Source organism: Topomyia yanbarensis, chromosome 3 (assembly GCF_030247195.1).
Source record: "Topomyia yanbarensis strain Yona2022 chromosome 3, ASM3024719v1, whole genome shotgun sequence".
Lineage (NCBI taxonomy): Eukaryota > Metazoa > Arthropoda > Insecta > Diptera > Culicidae > Topomyia > Topomyia yanbarensis.
This window is the reverse complement of record NC_080672.1, coordinates 29,719,746-29,744,748: the sequence shown is the minus strand read 5'-3', so window position 1 is coordinate 29,744,748 and position 25,003 is coordinate 29,719,746. Positions and strand designations below refer to the sequence as shown.

Sequence of the window (25,003 nt, the reverse complement as noted above, 5' to 3'; positions counted from 1 at the left end):
CTAATTTAAAGTTAGTCTGATAAGATAAAACTCAATTGTTTTGTTAGAATAAAACATTACGAACATCAGAACCAAATGCAAACAAAAATTCCCAACAATTGCAGACCACAACATTCCTGTCCAAAGATCAAATTCACAAACAAACATCCTGAAGCAATAATACTTACCCTTATAGTGTGCCGTATTCTTATACGCCATCCGTGCCGGATCTCCGTTCGCCGTTGAATGATCCTTCGGTTCGGCGGCCTGTTGAGCTGCCGCCGCTGCTGCCTGTTGTTCTTTTTTCTTCTTACTCGCTCCGAAGCAGCCCAGATTTTCACCTTTCGAGGAGGCCGCACTTACGATAGCACTTCCGTGCGACCCGTCCGCGCTACTATGGTGCGGAATCGGATTCTTGTCGTAGTTCGGATCTTCCACCTCCTGACAGCGGTAGGAAAGGTTCCGCAATATACACACACAGTTCTCCACGATCTTGTTACCGATGTTGGACTTTTCGATCGCTATCCGTATCACGTACAGCAACGAATCGACTAGACCTTCACATTCGCGCAGCTTTTTTCGCGCATATTCTCCAGCCGAACTAACATTTCGCAGAATTCCCGATGCATTCCGGAACACCGTACTCCAACAAGTTTCACCAGGGTTAGTCGGATCCCAACCCGAGTGGGGAATGATGATGTACGACACAATTACAAGGATGGCATCGTCGATAATGAACCGCTTCAGATCTTCGCAGGATGACATGTTCCAGATAATTCCGGTTACCAGTTCCTTGATGTCGGATTCGGAAGTCCGTCTTAACAGATGGATCAGTGCTTGAATACCACCTGCACTGTTGATTGCACGTTTATTTTCGTCGTTCTGACGACCGTAGGAAAGATTCCGCAGGGCTCCACAGGCGTTCCGATAGACGTCGGTGTTCTCGTGACCCAGCAGTTTGACCAGCGGGGGTACTCCACCTAGTGTTCGTGTTCGCTGCTTATTGGGATCGTCCATATAGCAAAGATGCTGTAAGTACGCGGCAGCGTTGGCTTTGATGGCGTTGTTAGGATGACTGAGGAAACCGATCACTTCGGTTAGGTTTGGATCTCGCCATTTCATTTGGCGCTGGTCTTCGAGGTCGGGACCCTCGGGTCCATTTCCTGCTGAACGATTGTTGCCCCCTGGGGACGTTATGATGTGATGTTGCAGAAAGACGTGATTGTGGATTTGCAGGTTGGACATGTGCTGCGACAGATCGTCTTCACCATCATAGTAACCTTCTGGTGGTACGCCTCGTTGACTGCTGGCCGCTGCTTCATATGCAAGTTGCTTTGTTGTATACGTGGGTTCATTGGCACCAGTTGGGTCGAGATGACCGTGAGAACTGATTGTACCATAGGGAGGAGTTGACACGTAACCGTAAACCATAGCCGATTGGTTATCTGGGTAAAGCCTATCTACTGGCCCGCCAGGTGATGGCGCTATTACATACTCGCCCATTTCATCGTACTGTCCCTGTAAGTAACCAGGTGGTAGCATGTTGGCTGACGGATTGCCCATCTGAGGCACATTCATCGGAAGAGGAATCGAAGATTCACTATTCTCGCTCGAGTTGTGTGGTGTTGAACGATCATTGATCTGGTATTCTCCGAGGTAGGACTGCGGATGGGGTGGATGGTGAACACCGGCTGGGTCATAGCCAGAGTCTGCGTATTGTGAATAGTGCTCATAGTCCTGGTAGTGAGTTTGGTATGGTCCTTTATCGTTGGGTCCACCCATCCCTTTCGCACCCGGTGGCAGATGCGACTGAGATGCGGCTGCTGCTGCTGCTGCAGCCAATTGCTCCTGCTGATCCAGGTGATTGTAGTTCATATATTGTGACCTAGTCGTGTAGATCCCCATCGGCATCGACACGTAGTCGAGAGGTTGTCCATCCGGTCCCATGTCGAGTGGCATTGCTACATAGTCAAATGGCTGCCCATCCGGTCCCAATTGCGTCACCTCGCGCACGACCTTCGTTACGGTCGTGATTTGCTGCGTCGTTTGTTGTTTGTGAGTACGGGCGATTAGTTCATCCTCACTATGCATTGATGATGGTTATTTTTCCAGTGTTTGGTAATTACGTTTCGCCACACGTAATCCTCCTTCTCCCTACGAACTAGTTGTATATTGCACACAGTTAAGCAATAAACAATAACATGAAATGCGCCTTCCCTAGTCAATGATATCCATCAAAACAATCTGCTCCAAAGATATACATCACAATCACTTAATTTAGTCTTCTTTATTGCAGCACAAAAGAAACACAAAAACACTTCAATATATGCCTCACTGTATCTCTTATTTCAATAGATAACACTTCCAAAACGTTCGTCAATAAAATCGCTTCGACGAGCGCATCGTTCTTCCGCTATTCAATTCAACCACACCAACTTCTCTATGACTACGGTTTTTTACTTCCTATTCGAAACACTTTGTCTCAATTGACAATTTCGTTACTTGATAAGCGCCGCTTCCGGATAAATAAATGCCACTATAATTAACCTATCACTCGTTTCTGTGCGCTATTTTCCATTCCACGGTCGCTTCTAGCTGAGTGGGTGGGTGGCGGAATATAAAGAAGCAAAAATGCGCCCGATCGACCTCGAAAAAATCCACCCTATTCCTTCGAACGAAACGTGCCTTTTGGGAAAATCCTTTTTGCTGGTGCACCCCCTTACCACCTAGATCCTTCCTTCGACAGAACACTAGAAACTTTTGTGTGCTAGAACGAGAATCGCATAGATAAGATGTGTTTTCGGCACCCGCTTTTCTCCTTCTTGTCCAGAATTCGAGTTCAGTTCTTTCGTGTACACCAGACCACAGAGATAGAGCGCGACAAGCGTCGCCACCGCTGTTTGACACAACGTGAATGAGAACCTATCTGCGGGAGGTTGCAAACGTCCTCGGCACAGGACCCATACGTTCACTCCTTCCGCTCATATATCCCTAGGTCGTCGTCGTCGTCGTCCTCGATGTATGTGTAATCGTTGTTGAACAAGGCTGCTGACTGCAGTTTTTTTTTCTCCTGCCTCCCCTGTATTCAGCTTTTCGACTCGAACGTCGCCAACACACAGTTAAAACACCGGCAAGGAGAGAAGCTTGTTATCAATTCAAAGACACTTCAGTTCAACGGGCCGCACGGCATCCATCTGCAAAAAAGACACACAAAAAAACCTATATAAGTATACGGGACATGATTATCTGCACATGAATGTGTTTGTCGGTAGAGTAAATCGAATCAGTAGAGCCCTCCAGGGAATGAAACCGGCAGAGAGGCCGGCTAGGTTTATTGATTGGTGGCATTTTATGGCCTAAAATGCATATTTGGGGAGAATCGATTTTGTCATTTGCAGTTGAGTAAAATTCTGGCCTTTATGGTTCAGCTTTGTAGAGATTCTATCATTCACTTGTACGAAACTAGACCAAATCCATAAATCACCGACCGGTAGAAGTACATTAACTTCCGGCGTATCTGCCCGTGACGAATACCGCAAACTTATTACCCTATTGTATTCAAATGGGCAACGATTGGGTCATAGAGTGCAGCTAAATAAAAACTTCATCATCACCGCCATCGTTTCTCGGCAAAGTGATAAACAAAACGTTTTCTATTTATCAGCTGCGGTAAAGCCTACGACTACGGATTCAGCCATCTGGTGCGAAATAGTCTCAGATTGGGTTAGCCATTCGCCAGTTAAATCACTTTCTGTTAAGATGACATCAAATTAAATTTAGAGGACAATTGTTAATAATATGTAACAACGAAGAACTATCTTCGTGTATGATTCATATAAAATTTTTAATGAACTGTAAAAGAAGATAACAAATCTATTCATTCGATAATAATGATTTAAATTATGCAAACAAATTTGAGAGGAGACAGTTAAAGTCAAAAGAACTACTCATGTTCAAAAGAAGGAACAGTGCTCCTGAAACCCTCTAAACCATTTGCCTGGACATTCAGTTTCATTCTGTTACAGGTTCAAAGAGTTTCGGAAGTCTAAAAGAAGGAATCAACTCCTACACGGAAAAAATCTATTCATAAATTCATGAACAAAAGATCACGATTTTGTGAATTGAAACATTTACGAAAATCTTGACCAAGTTCCTGAAATTGTGTATAATAAACCTCATATTCATGAAACTATTTGTGTTTACAAAAAAAAACTAGTTCACCCCGAATATATACATGGCGTTACATTCGAATGTTTGGTTGGGTTACTGTTGTTGTTCCCTAGACATGTTTAGTTATGATTCTTGTTCATAATTTGAGAATACACAGCCGCCAGTTACATGGTGTTCATGATTTCAGAATCTTAGTCACGATTTTCGTAATTTCTGTTCACGTTACCGTGATATTTTATTCCATAGCTTGCTTTCAAATTTGACACGTGGAGTAATGTGACCCATGTTCATGATATCAGCTATTTTATTCTGTGAAATATATCATGAACACGATTTGTGGTGCTCAACGCAGTTTTCGTTTTCTGTCCAAACATCATAATGAACCTTATCAAATGAATAACGATGTTCGAGGTACTAATAGTTATCTCATATCTACTGCTCGTACCTATTACTGGTCACTAGCAGCTGGACAGTTCACGAAAAAGTTCATAAAACAAAAATGATTCCAGGAATACTACTCCAAATTTTGTGAAATAGGTCACGTGAAAATTTCATTGACATGTTGCATGAAATTGAAAATAACTAGAAATATATTCTACAAATAGATCGTAAATCATGTGCTAGGAATCATGAACTACTTCACGAATCCGTGAATAATTGTTCATGATATTATGAGCTATTTGACGAGCACGGATGGTCAGACGTGACTATTGTACTAGGAATCATGAACCAGTTCACGAGTTCATGAATAATAATTTATGATCTCGTGAACTATTTCACGATCACGAATGGTAAGTCGTGAATATTATAGTAGATATCACGAAGGCATGAAAAATATTTCATGTTGTGAGCACGGATGTTTAATCGCGAATAATTTATTTGAAATCATGGACCAGCTCACGAATGCATGAATAATATTTGATGATTTTGTGAACTATTTCACGAGCACGAATGGTAGGTCGTGGCTATTATACCAGGATTCCTGAACTAGTTCACGTATACATCAATATTTTATAATTTTGTGATTTATTTCACGGGCAAGCATGGTCGTGACTATTGTACTAGGAATCATTAACCAGTTCATAAATTCATAACTATTATTTCATTATTTTGTGAACTATTTCACATGCACGGATATCGGATCGTGACTAATATATTAGGAGTCATGAATTAGTTCACGATAATTGAATGGATTCATGAATAAAATTCCGTCGTGAAATAGTTCACGTGAAAATATCGATGATGTTTGGTTTTGTGAACTAATGTTCCTAAGTATATGAATAACATCATGAGTTAACCTTTGGTTTTATGAATAATGTTCATAAAGTTGTGAATTAGTTCACGTACAGAAAATTGATTTGGTAGTGATAGGGCGGAAATCGTGACGGCACTTCACAAAACAAAAACCAATATTTCCACTAATAAAGGCGTTATGCTGGTGTTACTGAAGAGAAATTGAACATAATTATAAAACACATGATTGTTGTTCATGGACCTGTTTTCTTAACGTAAAAACATGATTGTTCCAGAATTCATGGCACTTTATTCATGATTTTGGGAACAATTTTTTCCGTGTACGTTTGAGGATATCGGACAAAATAAAGATCATAAGTTTGCTTGTGAACACTAGGGCAGTTTTACGCTGATTTATTTGCCTCAGTTAAGGGCCAAAATCGATTTTGCTTCCTTTTGGATTAAAAACCAGCTCATGTTTAAAAGAAGGAAAACTAAACTTAAAAGGACTTTTGAGTGGTAACCTCATATCTTTCAGTTTCAGTTCAAGTAATCTTTTAGAGGTAAAGTATTTAAAAGATATCGTTTTTATCGACAGTTCGCTCATTTTTCAAAAACTTAAATAATTAATTTTATTTAAGATTGTTCGCTCCATAATTTGTCATTCAATGTAATACACTTATCTCTGTAGTGTACTTTTTGAATTATATTGAGGCATTTTAAGATAAACAAGTTAAGACTCAATGATATGTGACACTATTGAAGTAAGGCTACATGACCTGGCACCACGTAGGGTAAGGTGGGGCAAACCCGACCTAGTAAATGGTTTTGGCTGTAAAATGCTCATTTTACATCGGATCAAGTTTTATAAACAAAATTAAAGGTTAGACTTCTGGGCAACTTTCTATGTATAGCACTTTATTCGAATCTTGGTAAAATTTTGAGATACAAGATTTTTACGAAAAAGTTCATTTTTGCTGTTTTCAAAAATGGTGGGATAAACTCGAGCACCTATGTTTTTTATTGATTTAATACAGATATTACCCAAATTTTATGAATTTTCAATGCTAAATCAATGAATGTTATGTTATTGAATTATAATATTAAGAAAATGGAATTTAATATCAATCTTGGAATGTCAAAATCACGAGCAATAGCACGTAAAGATATTCCCATTTGAATCCGAGCAATTGCTCGACGAATACTATTTTCATCACATTTTTGTGTCTTTCGTTTGTAATTATGAATTATCGTGCAAAAAATAATAAATTATAACAATAAAAATATATTTCAAATTGATAAACAATCATTTTCTTAGCAAAAAAGCGGTCGGATTTACCCCACTATTTATAGGTCGGATTTGCCCCACCGCGTCATATTTCATTACATTCTCAATGTAGACTAATAAAATGCTGTCATACCACCATTACGATTATTTTCGATGCTCTACACAACAACATTGATATTAGATCGCGTATTGCTTCCGACTTTCGATAACAGAGGGAGGTCGGGTTTACCCAACGGTCGGATTTGCCCCACCTTACCCTACTAATGTGTTATCAAACAACACATGTAAAAATACGGACAACTCCAATTAAGGGTTATATTTAGAGGAACTTCTTCTCAGGCATTTGCTACTGTATTCGTGTAGTACGATAAAACCCATCCTGATCATCCAATGCAAACCAATCCCAATATGTTACATGATGCCAACGTACATTGATTATGCTGCCAGGACAGATTCCCATGTTAGTTATGGAATTTGCGTTTCGTCTTCGTCTCAACAGAATCCGACTCTAACTTAGTATCAGGACTGAGCTAGCACCGGATTGACGTTAGCTCCACAAACGAAAACACGATTTACGTTTCTGATCAAGCTTCTTATTCTGCGTGGTGTCTTTTTGTTTTGTTTTCGAGAGTTGTCCTACTGGAGCTATAGAGCTAGGTTCTCGGAAGGGCTCCCCGCCAGAATCACACCCTACAATTTGCAGATGAGATAGGCAATGGCGCCCACTAAAACACTTTGGCTTTAGGCCAATTGTAGCGGGCCGTGATCCTGAATGTGATATTTTTTGTACGGTTCAGATATGAGCGGGCGTTGGGACTTCGCGATCGCGTGCATCATCGCGAAGGGCTCGAGCGTTTGTACGTTCACGTGTTCGATCGCGTGTGCGTTTGTATGTCAAGTGTGCTAACGTGTATGTAACTCGCGTGTTTGAATTCTATTTTAAAACCGTGTGCCTTTCGCATACTCGCCTGTATTCTTGGATGATCGCGCGCGGACCGTGAATCTGATACTTAATTTTTGATGTGTGGCTCAGATGTTAGAAGAAAGTGAGATCTATCATATCACTAGAGTTCCCGGTCATGTGGGAGGGGGGTGTTGAAAATCACTCAAAAAATGCTATGTCATTTATAGATGGTCCCTGTAGGTACTTTTTATTGGTCCTACTGAATGTGTGGACCTAAGTTGCTAGGATAGAGAGTAATGGTTTCCGAACGTAACCGATTCATAATCGCGCGAACACGGACGTTTGTAGGTTCGCGTTTGAGACAGCGTTTGAAACTTTGTAAGTGCTAAAACGTTCACCTTATTACCGGGGTGTTACCAAGCTTGCGCGATCGCGGGCGTAGGTGTGCGTTGTTAACCCTTTCATACCCAACTTTTTTCTATTGCATGTAGGGTTTCAAAACTTCCTTGAAAACGACGGGGTCAAGAAACACGAAAAGCCTATTTTCATAAAGATAAGTGCTTCCATGGCAGTGCTAGAGGCTGGTCAATTTTTACCTTCTAATCCTCAATACAATTCTCCTAGAATAATTACAATAGTCCAATTACGTGGAAAACGTAGCCAACGACAGCTAAATTGATAAGTTTTATCAGTTTTCAATAATATTGCACTAAAACGAAGATATATGAAAAAATCATTTTCCGTCGTCAACGTAAACTGTCCCTGGCAGCACTGCTCTATCGGAATCCAATCAGACTAATTGCAATAACTTCAGTTCTAGAGCTAATCCTTGTAACTGTTATTACTCAAATTAAAGGCAATAATCACATTAATGAGCCTTACTTGTTTTTGTGAGTAAATCTCGTCTCAATCAAAAGTTATAGCTGTTCAAAAACGTTGTTGTCCACAAACAACATGGGCATGAATGGGTTAATCGCGAAGAGCTTAAGCGATCGTATGTTAACGTGTTTGTCACGTATACTCGCCTGCATGTGACTTTGCGTGTACAAAACTGGATTTCGTAACCGTGTGGCCATTCCTAAATATATACGCGTGCGTTCTTGGATGGTCACGCGGACCTTCATTCATAGTTAGTTTTTGGTATACAATTCACATTCTGATAGGGAGTAAGTTGCCCCATATCACTAGAGTCCTCGGTCATGTCGCCATGTAACGTGGTGTCCAGTGGATATGAGGATAGAAACATCCGGGTGTGACCGATTCATGATCGTGCGAGTGCAGGAGTTTTTAGGTTCACGCTTGAGACCGCGTTTAAAAAATTATAGGAGCTGAGACATTCACTTTATCATCGGGATGTTATCATGTTTACGAGATTGCGGGTTTAGGTTCCGGGGATGGTCGAGAAGGGCTCAAGCATTTGTATATTAACGTGTTTGTTACGTGTATGTGACTTCGCGTGTATAATTTCGATTTTATAATGATGTAGTGTGTATTCTTGTTTGATAGCGCGCGGACCGTGAATCTGACGCTTAATTTTTAGTGTTTGGTACAGATGGTAGTCCGTTTCCTCATATCACTTGAGTTCCAGGTCATGTCACCATGGAACGTATTGTTTAGTGAATATGAGCGTCACTTTTTTGATCGGTTCAACTGAAGGCATTAGTCCAGACTGGTAAAACTTTCGGACGTGACCGTTTCATGATCGCGCGAGTGGTGGGTTAATGTTTGAGACCGCGTTTGGAAGTTTAAAGACGCCACGTTTACTTAACTACCGGGGTATTTTCATGTAGGCGAAATCGCGGGCGTAAGTATATGTGGATTATTGCAATTGCATGGTCGCGTTTGTGGCTAGGTTTGTGTTATCGCAAAGGCCACGAGCGTTTGGACCTATGTGAGTATAGATAGCGTATAGTAGAGATATACCAATAAAAGGAATCATAACATGCCGAATAAAGAAAAAAAGATGCAAAGAGCTTGACCAGAAGTTTATAAATTGAACAATACTATTTTGGTATACATAAATAATGGAAAATCAAACTAATAGATATACAACAGAAACAGACTAATGAAGTAGAATAGAAAAACACATGTAACATGCAATGAAACTCGTCTATATGCAGCAAATGTTGTATATTTATCATTAACGACAGTTGCATGCTGTTAGACTTTCATCATGCCGGGAATGGATGACTCACGTGCGTCGGTAAATTTATTTTACCCTAATTTATCCAACCCGGCTTTCCCCTTAATAGAACCAAATGCTCAGATTGATCACCAGAAGTATTAGCCACTATTCTATCATATACGTCAGTTCTGCATCCATTCCCTGACCCAACTGTCACAAATACTCAGGCGAATACATACATAGATAGACATACGACTAGCACATAACAGTTGTACACTAGTACGAAAAACTACGATTATCACAAAGATACAACTAATAGGTTTCTACTTATTCTACTTTATTAAATTAATTTAATTATTAAATTAATTTAATAAGTATATGCACGATGACGAAGTCGACCGATAAATGGACACACAACGACTCCCTCTGGGAGCCCCGTCCACGAATACCACCAATAGAACAATATTTGCAAACACAGCACACAGCAAAAGTCAATCTACGTCGATCCGCCAGTCGGCCACGCCACCGCGCATAGACCAGTGGTTTAGCGCTGGTATGCGCAGGTGCAGAGTATGAAGAAACATATAACATAAAAAGGCGCATAAGTCCTCTCGGTCTCCTCGATGCACCACTATAGAGGCGTAATGCAATACCCATCTTAAAACAATTGTCTGTCAGAGGTTCTGTAGGACTGATGCACGCTATATGCTTGATGATGTTTGCAATACCGTCAAACTCCTCAACCTTGGGGAGGGATATTTGACAAAAATAAACTTAGATCAAAATAAGAGTTCAGTTTGATGCAAATATTAAAATGAGCTCTAATGGCTGTAAGTTTGATTTTCTACTTTGCTCGGACGGCTCAGATTTTTAGTTGAAGACTTGGACTTAGGGTACTAGAATCAAGGGAAGGGGCTTCCGGATGCGACCGCTTGATGATCGCGTGAGAAAGCGCGTTTGTGTAATCTCACTTGAGACCGCGTTTATAAATTGTAGGTGTTAGAATGTTTACTTCACCCTAAGGGCTCAAACCCGTTTTTATGTTTGCTAGATCGTGGGCGTAGTTTTGTGTGGATGATCGCGATCGCATGTTCGAGTTTGTGACCAGGATGTATTATCTCACAGGATTCCAGCGTGTGTATGTTAACGGGTTTGATCATGTCGGCGTATGTGTCGCGTGTAACTTCGCGTGTATAAATTCGTTTGTATACCCGTGTAACGCAAGTTGAGTGTTCACGCAAACCACAAATTTGAGTGTATGGTTCAGATGTAGACGGGAGTGAGTTCCCCCATATCACTAGAGTATCCGGTTTTAGCGCCCTGAGACTCCAGTGTAGTGTAGTGTCCAGACTTTGTTTTTTTCTGAGTCCAAGATTGAAGGCATGGTCCTAGGTTGCCAGGATCAAATGAAGATGCTTTCTAACGTGACCGGTTTATGTGCTCGTGGGAACGAGCGTTGGCACAATCGCACTTGAGACGACGTTAATAAATTCGTAAGCGTTAACATATCTACTTGATTACCGAGGCGTTTCTGTTTATGTGAGATCGTGAACGTAAATATAAACAGATGATCGAGATCACATGATCACATGCGTTACTTGATTTGTATTATAGCGATGGTCACGAGCGTTTCTATCTTAACGTGTTAGAACGCGTAGGAGTTTTTATGTCGCCTATGCTAAGGTGTTTTTAACATCGCGGTTTTGAATTCGTTTATATAACAGTGTAACATTTTTCATATTTGCGTGGACTTTTAAAAGTTTACGCGAACCGCAATTTTGATGATAAATTTTGAGTGCACGGTACAAACAAAACAATCTCACTGCGGTATATATGTGTATAAGTTCGGTAGTTTGGAGGTGCAGTTCGCGGTTCATGATCACGTGTTTGTATGTTGCCACATAAGAGCTTTTATAAATTCGAAAATGGAACCACATTGACTTAATCGCCAGGAAGTTTATGTGATCGGACGTAGGTATACGTAATTGATCGCATTTGCGACCGGGTTCGTATTATCGCGAAACTCTCGAGCGTTTGTATATTACTGCTTGCGTTCCTTTTATCATGTGGGCATTGGTATACCGTGTATGCAAGTGGGCCTCTGATATCGCGTATACCAATGTGTTTCTATAACTGTGTGGTCGTTTGCATATTTCCTGGTTTTTGAGTGTCGCCAAAAAGAAACAACAAATGAAGAAACACCACATCAATTAGATATTCAGTATAGGTTAGATGAACCTACCGTTTGTATACTACACGATATTAGACAAAAACGTAAGACATTGTGACAATTAAGCGCAAAACGGGAAAAAATATTTAAAATAAAATGTGAGAAAGGCAACATACAGCACAACAAAAAAGGACATAGGTATTCCGGACATTTCATGTACAGTCAAAACACTAACTAATGACCAAAGGTTGGTTTGGAAAGGTGAGAATAAGAAGAACTTGCTGCCTTAAAAATGCCCAATAAGCCCTTCTAGCCTCCTCGATGCACCACTTTCGAAGCGTGTTGCAACAAACATGTTAAGGCAACTTTCTGTTAGAGTTCAATTATGTTCAATAGAATATGAAAGGCTATCTTCCTAGTTGACCCTATACGAGACTGAGATTTACGAAATTAGTATTAATTGTTGATGATTAAAGTCAAATTGACAAAGTTTATTCAAATTGATACATTAAATGTTTCTTGAAGATATTGCAACTCCGTCCATCCAATCAGCCTAAGGGAGAGATAAGTATTACAAACAATTGCCGATAGAAATCAATTCAATCATCAAAGCTCTCTTTATAGCTTCAAAGTTCTTTTTAAGATCCGTTTAACTTATTTCACTCGACAATCATAATTGAAAAAGTCACTCAACTAAAGTACTTTTAAACCAGGTTTAATGCACAGTGAATAGGTTAAGCATAGCCAATGAAATCAACCCGTAATGATTGATCACCATGTATAAGAAATTGAACCGGATCGAATAAATTTCTTTCATATTCCACTTCGCTTTCAAAAGATCATTTGAAAATCAGTTTTTCCGTTATTAACAGCAGTCGTCATACTTCAAAATTTAATACAAAATTGATAAACACTTTTCAGACTGATTAATTGAAAATTTGTGTAATTTCGCTCAGTACACATTCATTCAACTAACGTTCAAAAACTATCGCTTCTGTTTCATCCGAAATTTTGAAAAGAGGCTCTTATATTGAAAGGTTATTCGTAACAACAACATAAATAAAACAGAATTGAGTGACAAAACAGAACGTGCAAACTAAAAGAGGGTTGATTTTGTAAACATCAAAACAATAATAAAATGAGGGAGTGAGTCAAGGATATCAAGTTACGAAAAGGTAATTGTAGCTGAAATATACTAATCGTATGAAGTCGATAATGCGCACAATTTGGTAAGTCCATGTTGCAGTTGTTCACTTTTGCACTGTTGGAAAGCTGTTCATTTTGGCACACAATCAAGCATGCCACAATTATCACAAGGAAGTCCTGTAAAAAAGTTATCGCCTTCATTCCAAATTCTATTTTATGACAGCGAAATCGGAGAAGATAGGAGAAACACGAACATGGATGGAAGCAAGGGGTCTTTGATGATTAATTTATTAACACTATTACTTCTGTGGTTGGTGCGGCACACATCCCGCTGCACGCTTGTGTTCGTGTGTACCGTCTTCGCTTCAGTCTCGTTAATCATCGGCCAAACCAGAAGTAGTGGTTATAAATTTAATCCTTGTACTATCCTCTTGGCTCTTGGGGAGAAGAGGACGCTATCCTTTTATTGCCCAGTTCATTATGTAATATAAATTTAATTTTGCAGTCTCCAAAGCTGCATTGAGCGTTAAAGAGTTAACTTTTATCGAAATGGGCCATTGTCAAGCCGCGCGTAAATGAAAATGTTGATATGATATATATCGCCGCATACTTCATTTTAGATGATTCATTATGTTCATGTCGTGCAACGTGATCTGTACCAGCGTCCGTAAAATAAGATGCACTTAAGTCGCTTTTCATGTGTCTCTTTTTGCAATATTTATTTTAGTTTTAGTCGGACTTAAATTTAGTTGATTCGCTTTATAAAGGCAATTTGATTCTTGATTGCGTATGCATATGCAGTTGCACACTAGAAACCGAAACAAGAAGACCACCGATAAATTCAAACATTTTTTTAAAATGTGCTGTAGTATAATAAATATTCTGATAATGCAAGTTGAGCAGATAAATTCAGCAATTCGCAAAAATTTTCGCTTTTAACCTACATGGCTGACGAATGTACTCTTTTAAGGTGAGTCCATCGTTATCGTTATCATAATCAAACACAAACGTAACAATCGTTATTTATAGGAATAGGATGTTTCCGCTAAACCCAACTTGTTTGCTATAGTAAACGTTGAACATGAGCTATTTATTGCTGATGATGGCCACAGGAACCCAAGAAGATGTGAGCTATTTAATCACATCGTGAATCTTTAATTGAAATTAAATTACACAATTACGCAAAAATGTGTCATTCTTTGGCTATTCGCGTATTCAAGCGATACTTGATAAGGTGATGTTTTGCAACCGATGCGGATGTGGTAATATACTTGTGCATATTTCAAAAGTAATTAATTGGGAGTATTTTTTGCAATAAATTAAGCGGAACGATGATAATATGGCAACGCCAATCAACCCAGTTCTTGTAGTAGGTGTACCGTTTTAAATCTGGCCATAATCACGAAAACAACATTATAATATCGTTTAAAGCTTAGTACTTAGAACAGTTATAGAAAGAAAAACATCTATCAGGCATCAGAATATATTGGCTTAAATGGCACGTTCCCCGTATGTAGTCCGGGATTTGTGCCTTGTTGTGTGTTTTCATCAATTCCTGAGCGGAAGGAAAGGATAAGGAAGTGTGGGGAAGTAGAATTGGAAGGGTCGGAAAAATAACAGCACAAAAACAAAAACAAACAACAGGTAAGTTAAACTCACAAGTAGTTCAACTTGACTGCGAATAAGCCTAAAGCTCTTTACCACATTGGATAAACTTTAGTATGTCTCTGAGTTTCAGTCGTTCAAACATGGTTTCGTCTATATAAGGACGGCCGAAGACTCGAAATCGCAATTGCGCTACCGCTGGACAGTTGCATAAGGTTCCGTAGTCGGATTCACAAAGATCACATGAAAAAGACTCAGCGCGCTGAATAGTTGCCATGTGATAATTGAGTTTGCAATGGCCGGTTAAAGCCCTGGTCAGCATGCCGCAGTGGAGCTTCGAAAAATGTAGGAGATTTTTCGAATCACTGAACTCGGTTGTTCTAGAAACGCCTTTGTTTGGCGACACGTTTGTAGATTTCTCCAATAATTGCGGTGCTCGGACGAAGCCCGGGACTGTATTTTTTCCCTTATCCAATTTGTCGAAATTGGCTGCGCGGGTTCAGGACCAACGAAGTCAATCGCTGAACCTGCCCTGACCAATTCGTCAGCCCACTCATTTTCATCCGCATAATACCGCATTGTCCGGGCATCCAGACAAGGTAGATAGTGTTGACAATGCTTAGTTCAATGCTTTAATTTGGGTTCGGCACGCAATCACTAGCTTGGACCGGGATTTGTCTGAGCTAAGGGCCTTGAATGAAGCCTGACTATCGGAGCAGAAGTTTATAACTCTGCCGGACAAACTCAGTTGAAGGGCCGATTGTACCCCGCACATAATCGCAAAGATTTCTGCTTGGAATACAGTACAGTATCTACCTAGTGAGTGAGATTGTTCCAATCTCATTTCACGACAGTAGACACCAGGACCAGCACGTCCCTCCATCAGAGAACCGTCAGTGCAACAAACCACTTGCGTTATTTGTTGTCTTTCCATATAGCCAGACAAACACTCCTCTCGAGAGGGAATCTTCAAATGGAATGTCCTGTAAGGAAAACTACATGTGAGTGTAATATCGCTGGAAGCAAGAATATCTTCACCCCATGTAACCATTTGTGACCACAATCGTGTATGACTGGTAGCAAGATCAACATGATTACTGTTCCAAAGCCCAGTAACCTGCAGTCTGTATGCACATAATAGTGCTTCTTGTTTGAGGTGTCTGTGTAATGGTTTGATATTTAAAAGTGCCTCAGCCTGTCGCAGTGACGAACAAAGTATGCGGTTACTAAGCATTGCGTCTATCCAACCCGAGATACATGCAGGTATCCCATGACCGCGCGTCGCTTCCTGAATAGACTGGAAGGACACATTGTCAAAAGCACCCTCAATATCTAGGAATACACCCAAGTTAGACTTCTTGAGCGAGAAGGCCTTCACAATGTTGTAAACAACATCGTGAAGCAGAGTGTTACAACGAGCAGCAACTGGATCAGGTTAATGACGGCTAAATTTCTTTCAGCAGATTTGTCTCACGGTGTTGTGTTGATCAGCTAAAGCTGGAAATATTTAATTTATTTATTCAAATATATATCGTATCATTTATACCTAAGTTAATTTTCACTTACAACTTTTTAGTGCTCAATACCGTTTCAGTTGCTAACTCGGTAATCTCTTTTGTCGTCGGCTATGCCGGATCTTTTGTTGGATTGCTGTAGAATTAACAATGTAAACAGGCTCCCAATAAGTTAAGTATAATTTAAATAGATTTAGCGTAACGTGGTACTTACTATCTATTGTAATTTTAGTAAGTTTTAAATATATATGATTTCTGTATCAGTTCGCACAAAACACTGTATAACGTGCCTATTATCCTGACGTTCTGACCTAGGTTATTGTTATTGAACATGCCATACCCAATTGCTTTTTTATAACCACAACCTATAATAGACTGGCTAATTCTGTCGCAACATTCTCCCCCCCGTAACACGTACTATTCAGTTTGAGTGTTTCCTCACGATTATTGCGAAAGAACTAGCTAACGTTTGCTCTAATTTGAGTTATCGTTGCTAACCTTATGTCCGTAAATGCACCAACCAAGCTCGCATTTTGAAGCGATAGGCGCATCATTCGTTCCCATTCGTATTTCTCTAGGAGCTATTAAATGCGAATGGCGCAATCCAATGAGTATACGAGGCTTGGCATGATGGTAACTTTCGACATCAATATCCTGCAGGTGATTATACTCTAAACGTAGTTTGGCGACATCAACACTTTGTGCTGGGACTTTTAATTGCTCAATCGTACGAACTCCAGTTAATGGAATTCTTTTCGTTTTGTCAGCTCCAGATATTTTCATATTTATTACCTTTGAACCTATTTCCTTCATTCTTCTACCATTGATCCAACGAAGTTCGCATTCTTTGGTTGCTCCTTCAATTCCCAATTCATTTATTACGCTACTTTCTATCAACGTACAGTCAGATCCTTCGTCGATGAATGCAAGAGTTTTCAAGCTTTTAGATGCTCCGTATAATGTGACGGGAACATACTTTAAGGACGCAGGGGCCTTAGAGAAACATCCTCCAGACGTCGAAGCATGATTGGTTTGTGTGGAGTGTAACATTGGATGGTGCTTTAGAGGACAACCATTAACGTTGCAATATTGCGCTGTCTTACAAGGCCACGGAAGGTGCCGATTCAAACATGATGAGCAAAGTTTTAGACCGTTTACTATCTCCCAGCGTTGAGCTACCGTTGAGGAATGAAACTCAGCACAGTTGAGGATACGATGGTTTTGCCCTTCACATATATTACAAACATTGCGCTTCTCCTTGCGACTCAATGTGGACGGTGTCAGATATTCGTCCGTTTGGCTCCGATCGCAATTCTCGTCGTCCGAGTTTTGCTCCGAATCGGCTTTTCCAATTATTACTACTGAAGTCACCTGGCATGCTGCTTCAACTAACTCTGACATGAAATCGCTGAATGTAGATAAGGTGATGTCTTGAATTCGTCGTTTGTGGACCGCCCATTGTAGCTTGAGCTGCGCTGGTAATTTTCCCACGAGTTCTTGCAGTAGACACGGATTATTTAAGTGAGACTGTTGTTCTGCCGCGATCATATGATCAGTCAAGTTTTTCACAGCAAGTCCAAAAACAATTAATGAGTTCAGATCTTCATTTTTCGGCGGGAGTAAACGACGAACTTTAGATAGAAGCGTAGCTATCAACAATTCTGGCCTACCGTACAACATGCGCAATGTGTCAATCACTTGTGGGACGCACTCCGGTAGCAAAAGTCTGCTGTTCACAGCTTGTCGTGCAGAACCACGCAGACAACGCTGCAATCTAATCAGATTTTCGACATTGTTGTATCCAGTAACATGGATAGCATGCCCAATCTTCAAGCGCTTGGTTTGAACTCGTCAGGTCCGAACGGACAGGGCAATGCAGGTCTCCATGGAGGTCACCACGGTTCGGGCGGCGGTATGAGTGGTAATCATTTGAGCGGAGGTGGAGGAACAGGCGGAGCAGCCCCTGGTGGAAATAGCGGTGCTCCGGGTGTCATCGGAAATCACGGTGATCCTGGTCACGGCACCATGCCTTGGTTGAATTATTGAAGCTGCTTATAAATATAGGCCAATCTTCTGGCTTTCCTGTAAACACAGGGAGATCTGCTGGAATTGATTGGCGAGCGAACATTTTACGTATATCCAAACCAGAAAATTGTTCATCGATGTTATCTAACGACATAGCTTGACCAGTCGGTACCTTAGCGCCAGGAATCTTTTTTCCAAGACCTGACTTTGATCTTCCTTCCAACATAATCACGTCTCCTTTCAAGGCGTCTAAATGTGCTTGCAAGACACAATATTTTTTGTTCAGCATTTTCCTCTCAATTTCGATTTCTTCTTCCAGTCGCTGCAGATCCAAAACGATCTGTGAAGTAGACTTATGTAGCTCTTCCATCAGCTCATCTTCGTCGGAAGAAGTTGCTTGTTCAATGCAAGTTTCGCACTGCCAAGCTTGGTTAGGTGTCGAACTCGTCGCAGCTGTACATGATATGTGGTAGTGTATTTTGCATTTATCACAAACCAAACTATCATTATTTCCCACCGGGGACATGCACTTGCCACACTTTCCTACCATGATATGCTTCTTGATCACACACGAACCTTTGAGATTGTGATCGGGGATGCGTTAAAAAGTTCTTTAGTGTTACAACGAGCAGCAACTGGATCAGGTTAATGACGGCTAAATTTCTTTCAGCAGATTTGTCTCACGGTGTTGTGTTGATCAGCTAAAGCTGGAAATATTTCATTTATTTATTCAAATATATATCGTATCATTTATACCTAAGTTAATTTTCACTTACAACTTTTTAGTGCTCAATACCGTTTCAGTTGCTAACTCGGTAATCTCTTTTGTCGTCGGCTATGCCGGATCTTTTGTTGGATTGCTGTAGAATTAACAATGTAAACAGGCTCCCAATAAGTTAAGTATAATTTAAATAGATTTAGCGTAACGTGGTACTTACTATCTATTGTAATTTTAGTAAGTTTTAAATATATATGATTTCTGTATCAGTTCGCACAAAACACTGTATAACGTGCCTATTATCCTGACGTTCTGACCTAGGTTATTGTTATTGAACATGCCATACCCAATTGCTTTTTTATAACCATAACCTATAATAGACTGGCTAATTCTGTCGCAAAACAGAGTGATCGTGGACTTCCCACACTGATATGCATGTTGCATTTGGTGCAGTAGATATTCAACTAAACTAACGTTTCTGATGTGATGATCGATTATCCGTTCCAAAACTTTCAAAAGAAAAGAACTTAAGCTGATAGGCTTAAAACTCTTGGCTTCTTCATAGCTTGAGCGGGGAATAAATCTAACAGTTATTTCTCGCCATGCTTTCGGGATATACCCGGTAGCAAGACTGGAAAGCAAAATCTTTTTCAAGACATGTTTAAGAATATCAAATCTCTTTTGCAGTAGCACGGGGAGTATTCCATCTTTTCCGGGTGATTTGTAAGGAGCAAAGCTGTCAACTGCCCACTTGACCGATTCAGTGGAAACTAATGTGCGTGCTAACGCCCACGAGCCCGAATCACCAGAATAAGATCTGAGAAACATTGTTCAGCTCCGGATCGATACAACCTGGAAGGTGTGTGTCGAAGAGACAATTAAGAACAATCGTCCGTCACATAAACACCATCTCTGGTTTTTAAGGAGTTCATCTGAACATCATTCGATTTGGAGAGAACTTTATTTAACCTGCTAGTCTCGTTCAGACTAGCGACATTAGTGCATAGGTTTTGCCAGCCAGCCCGTTCTGCAGATCTAAGGGTGCTTACAGAGTGGCGGCGAGAAGCTGAGCTGGCGCTGGAACTGACATTAGAATGCGAGATGCGAGAAAACTGCTTGCTACAAACCAAATGGGTGATGTCAGAGTGAAAGCCGAGCGGATCTGCGCCGACTGCCCGCTTTCACTCTGACATCATCCCTTTACTTTGCTGCAGGCAGGTTTCTCGCATCTCGCATCCTAATGTCAGTTTCAGATCCAGCTCAGCTTCTCGCCGCCACTCTGTAAGCACCCTAAGACATTTCTTATATGCACTACGAGCTGACCTGAAAGCCCTGGAGTCATCCCGCTGAAGCCGGTTCGTATCCACGGAGATTAGTACTATTTATGTACTCCATCAGTTCAGAGCCTCTCAGATTGATGTCTGAGCTGCCCCAAATGATGTGATGCGCATTCGCATCACTGCCGATAATGAGCGGAAGCCCCTTTCCTGCTACAATATGATACAACGCTTTTGAAATCATCAGAAGGAGATGACTCGTTATGCGGTAGATATGCTGAACAATATATATATATATATATATATATATATTTTTTGTCTACGTTTCCGACAGTCAGTGTGACTGTGACAACACAGATATCGCGAGTTGTGAGCTCCACGAGGCATTTCACGTGGGTTAGTCATGCCTGTCTTGTTGTAAGCAATGAAGGCAATGTTAAGTATCTTTCCAAAATAGAAGTTTCCTTTATGGAAATACGGTTCTTGAACCAATGCTATGGAAGCTATACCTTCCTGCATGAGTCGAGATAAATTCATAGTTGCTGTACGTTTATGTTGGAGATTGATTTGTGCTATTCTAACCATTGTTGATTAGAGAACTGTACATATCATTTCCAATATAAATTGCACAACAACTAGAGGACACCAAGCGATTTGGAATGTTAACGCATATAGCGAGCAATACCAGGTTTAAATGGGACACGATCATTTGATTCCCACGATTTGCGAAGAAAATAATGGTCCACTGTGTCAGAGATTCGCATAACACAGTAAGGGCAAAACTCAAAATGCTCCGTGCGCGACTGGCATATTTTAGATCCTCCAGTCATCAAGTCCTCGGCACGGAACTACACCTTGACTTAGGGCCTCCTACTTTCAGTCGCCTCCTACAACATGGGAGCAGGACCCCAGTGGCTCAATTCTTGGCCGGATACCACACGGCCTCTGGGCAGGTTCGTCTGTACACATCGAAATTTAATAATCGAAACTCAACAAAACTTCTCCGAACTACCATCAGTCGAGAGTCTCACCAAACCCCCAGCCAACAAAAATTCGACGAAATTAAGCGGATCGTCGGTGAAAAAACCGTTGCGTAGAGTGAACATTCCGCTGCGTAATGCAGCATACTGGGGAGTTCGCCCAACTCCTTCCAGGCTCCGTTCGCCATTGAGAATATTTTAAACCCCCTCAACAATTTTACCCATAGCACGGGTCGTATGACACTATGGAATTGGGTTGTTTGGTGGATTTTTACCACCGGAACAGGTAGTCCGTAGTGTAATTCTTAGCCGGTTGAAACAACCACTACCGACACTACATGGCTTACCTAGGCTGTTCGGAGAAAGAAGTTGACATTGAAGGACAACTTCCATAGATGGCCGAACAGCCAATAGCAAGGGAGCACGTCGTTTGGCATAAGTTCGTTTGGCATAAGTTCATTTGGCATAATGTTCATTTGGCATAACAGTAGGTAACACATACGTTCGGGTTCCGATGGTGCGTCGGCGGCCCCTCGCAAGCGAACCTGTGATCCACTCGTTTGCCCGGATTACTCAAACATAGGGGCTATCAACTAGTTCAAGTCCGACGGAGCGGAGCGATGTCGGACAGCACTGGGTTTAGAGCGATATGGCGTAGCCACATTGGGCGTGAACGACTAGTAACGGAAAATTCAATTTATTTTTTAAATTATGCCAAAAGACCATTATGCCAAATGACCATTATGCCAAACGACCATTATACCAAATGACCATTATGCCAAATGAACATTATGCCAAACGAACGTATGTGTCACCTACTGTTATGCCAAACGAACATTATGCCAAATGAACTTATGCCAAATGAACTTATGCCAAACGAACTTATGCCAAACGACGTGCTCCCAATGGCAATGCCAATCAACCCAGTTCTTGTAGTAGGTGTACCGTTTTAAATCTGGCCATAATCATGAAAACACCATTATAATATCGTTTAAAGCTTAGTACTTAGTGAAAAAACAGTTATAGAAAGAAAAACATCTAAATAACCTAGCATAAAAAGATACAAAAGTATAAAAGCCCAATTTAAAAGCATATGTTTGTATAGTATTAGCTCCGCATAACTACCGCACCTCAGCGTCGATCCACATTCAAACCATTTTATCTTGTTTTCTTGTGTGCTCTATAAAACTCAACAAGTAGTTAGCTGGTGTTTTATATATTAAAATCCAGCCTCAAATGCAAGCAATTTTCCATTTAGCTCTCCCATTCCCGGTGAAACCTTGCAGGAGGCTCTATTCTAGCTTCCCACTACTGCAACGGCACTCTTGCACTAGTTGAATGTAAACATGCCTCGATAAAGTTTCGTTCGATATTTTCGAGTGCTGTGAATCTCTGCCGCTTCGTTCGTGGAACTTTGCCGCGACTGAATGTTGTTTGCTCTGATTTTTTGTTGCATGGAAACGAACGCCAACTGCTGAGTTGATAAGAGTCTGAGTCCATATAGGCATAGTTGAATGCAACAAAAACTGACGTGCAACCATCAGTTCTTTTTTAACTCCAAACTGACGAGCATGTGTGTGTTTTTTTTGCTGCAACTTTTCAACAGGAACACGCGTTTGTATCACGGAGAACTGCCTATAAATAGGACAATAATCCTGAATGACAGCAATGATTGTACCAACAACACAACCATACGCTGCTGACTGGCGCGATTGCTCTGCGAAAACCTACGGGGCCGGTACTGGTCGTTCGGAGAACTACCAAATCGGGACAAGGCCGCAGCTGTGATTCACTCGCAGGAAAGCTCGTAAAGTGTCGGTCGAAAGGCACCGCATTCGATTATTGATGTGTCAAAGGATGGGGTGAACGGACGTTGGAAACGGAGGGTCAAAAGTACATAAACTGCGAAGGAATTAAATATTTTAGCTCCAAGTGACCGACATTTCACTAAAGTAAAATTCTCTGACAAATCGAATGGAGCTGGTCTCGTCCGCCACACAGATTTACTAGTGAACATATTGTAGCCCACTTTCCGTCATTTTTTTCAATAATATACACAACTGTGGTTTGGTCGGAGTGGCCACACGATCAACAATATATGACTGATCCTGCAAAATGCTCTAGGGAATCGAATGGAATTGGTTTCATCCACCGGTCTGCTCTGTGAAAGAGGATATGACTGAATTAATCATGTTTGGACGCGTGTCACTTCTAGTAAAGAGATTTAACTGAATTATTAAAAAAAATGATTTTTTTGCGTGTTTCATGAAGTATTTTCCCACTGTGAATTCGTTTAAATTTATTCGTACGATCACACAAAAATGTAGGAAGCAGGGCACAATATCATATTTCCAATTTAGAGGGGAAAATCGAAAAAAAGTTGGACGTGTCTACAGTGAAAAGTTTCTTCACTATGATCACATATTTTGAATCACTTACAAATTACCCGAAAAAAATAAGATACACATCGTCTGAACTTCACGCTCAAGAAAATTACAAAATCGTACCTCCAACCATAGTCACGTGTACCCTTTAACCCACTGTGTACTGTGCAGTAAAAACCCATAGAACAACCAAAGGTTTCATCCCTTTCCACAAATGAATTTATTGGAAACAGAATCATAGGATTGACATTTATATCATTCGCAAACGTGTGATTGGAATTGTACAATCAAAAGGAAGAAAGCATACAAGCATGCCAAACAGTACGTCATATAGCAGCTTTCAATGCAGTGCAGCGAATCCCAAAAAAAAGTAAACGATTCGTCCACGTAAGTTCGCAACATTCATCCGAACGGATGAGAAACTTTTTCAGCAGTCATTTTGCGGCAACATCGTCATGGCAAATTTATATGAATCGTTTCGCTTATGGCAACATCCATAGTACATACATATGTACCACGAATGGTTGAAAGTGCAGGCACGGAGTGGTGGAATTTTCCTGTTGATTTGGTTTAGTTGTTGCCATTATTTCATTTCTGCCGAACGTCTTCACCGCACATTCTGATTCAGTAGGCTGGTACATGGTTGTATGAGAAACACCAACTTTACATATCCAGTAAACTTTTACTAAAATGAAATACCAAAGCTTTCACTCGATAGAACAGCAATCCGGAATGACTTCAAATTTGAACGTTGTCAGCGGCAGATTTGTAGTTTTAATGAGAATTGGAAATCATTACTTCATCACACCTAAACTTGTCGTGCAATAAGGAGCAGAACATTGACCGTTTCAAAAAACGGGATTGCAATTGGATTTGAGCCGCGTCAACACGAAATTAAATTATTGAGCCTCCCTACTGCCTCCGTCCGTTTGTTTGCATTCGGTGAAAAGTCATTGCATACTCTTATTTATTTTCTTTTATTGGCAGTTTATCCAGTATTTATAGGGTGCGAAACGTGCGCGACAGGGAGGTGATACCGAACGCAGTAGTGACAACCGACAGAATTGAAGCGTGTTCAACTTCAGCACGCGTATCCGTAGCCGTCTCGGGCTGGATGGCACAGACATCAGGGGGCAGGTCCCTCGGTCGCTCGTTATTCTTGTTTTCTGGAGCGTGCTAATAGAGCGAGTGCTTGGGGCTTCTGATGACCCAGTATGTACTATGTTAACAAGTCGAACTCTAGAAAAAGCTCCAGAGCCTTGGGGTTAAAGTCCTGGAAGTACTGAAGCAACGACGGTGCAATTTTAAACTCCTGTTTCGACAGACTTTGCAGCAAAGGCTAGTTCAATGATTCTAGTGAAATTAGGAATCCTTCCGGGTCAAGGTTCGAACAATTTACGACTGGCTTATTGCTACCAAACCAAGCGTGTAAACTATTACATAACTTAATCTAAAACGCCACTGAACTGAGGTCTACGATGTTCT

General features: G+C 40.8%; 1 protein-coding gene across 3 annotated transcripts in view; it reads right to left on the bottom strand.

Annotated features, from left to right (window-relative positions):
• LOC131693309 (catenin delta-2) overlaps window positions 1-25,003 on the bottom strand; it is a 77,425-nt gene that overhangs the window by 7,513 nt on the left and 44,909 nt on the right. For all 3 annotated transcript variants that reach the window (XM_058981025.1, XM_058981023.1, XM_058981024.1), the window contains exon 3: window positions 168-3,173. In XM_058981025.1, coding sequence (XP_058837008.1) covers window positions 168-2,070 — 1,903 coding nt within the window. In that variant the 5' untranslated portion in view covers window positions 2,071-3,173. The remainder of the gene's footprint in view (window positions 1-167; window positions 3,174-25,003) is intronic.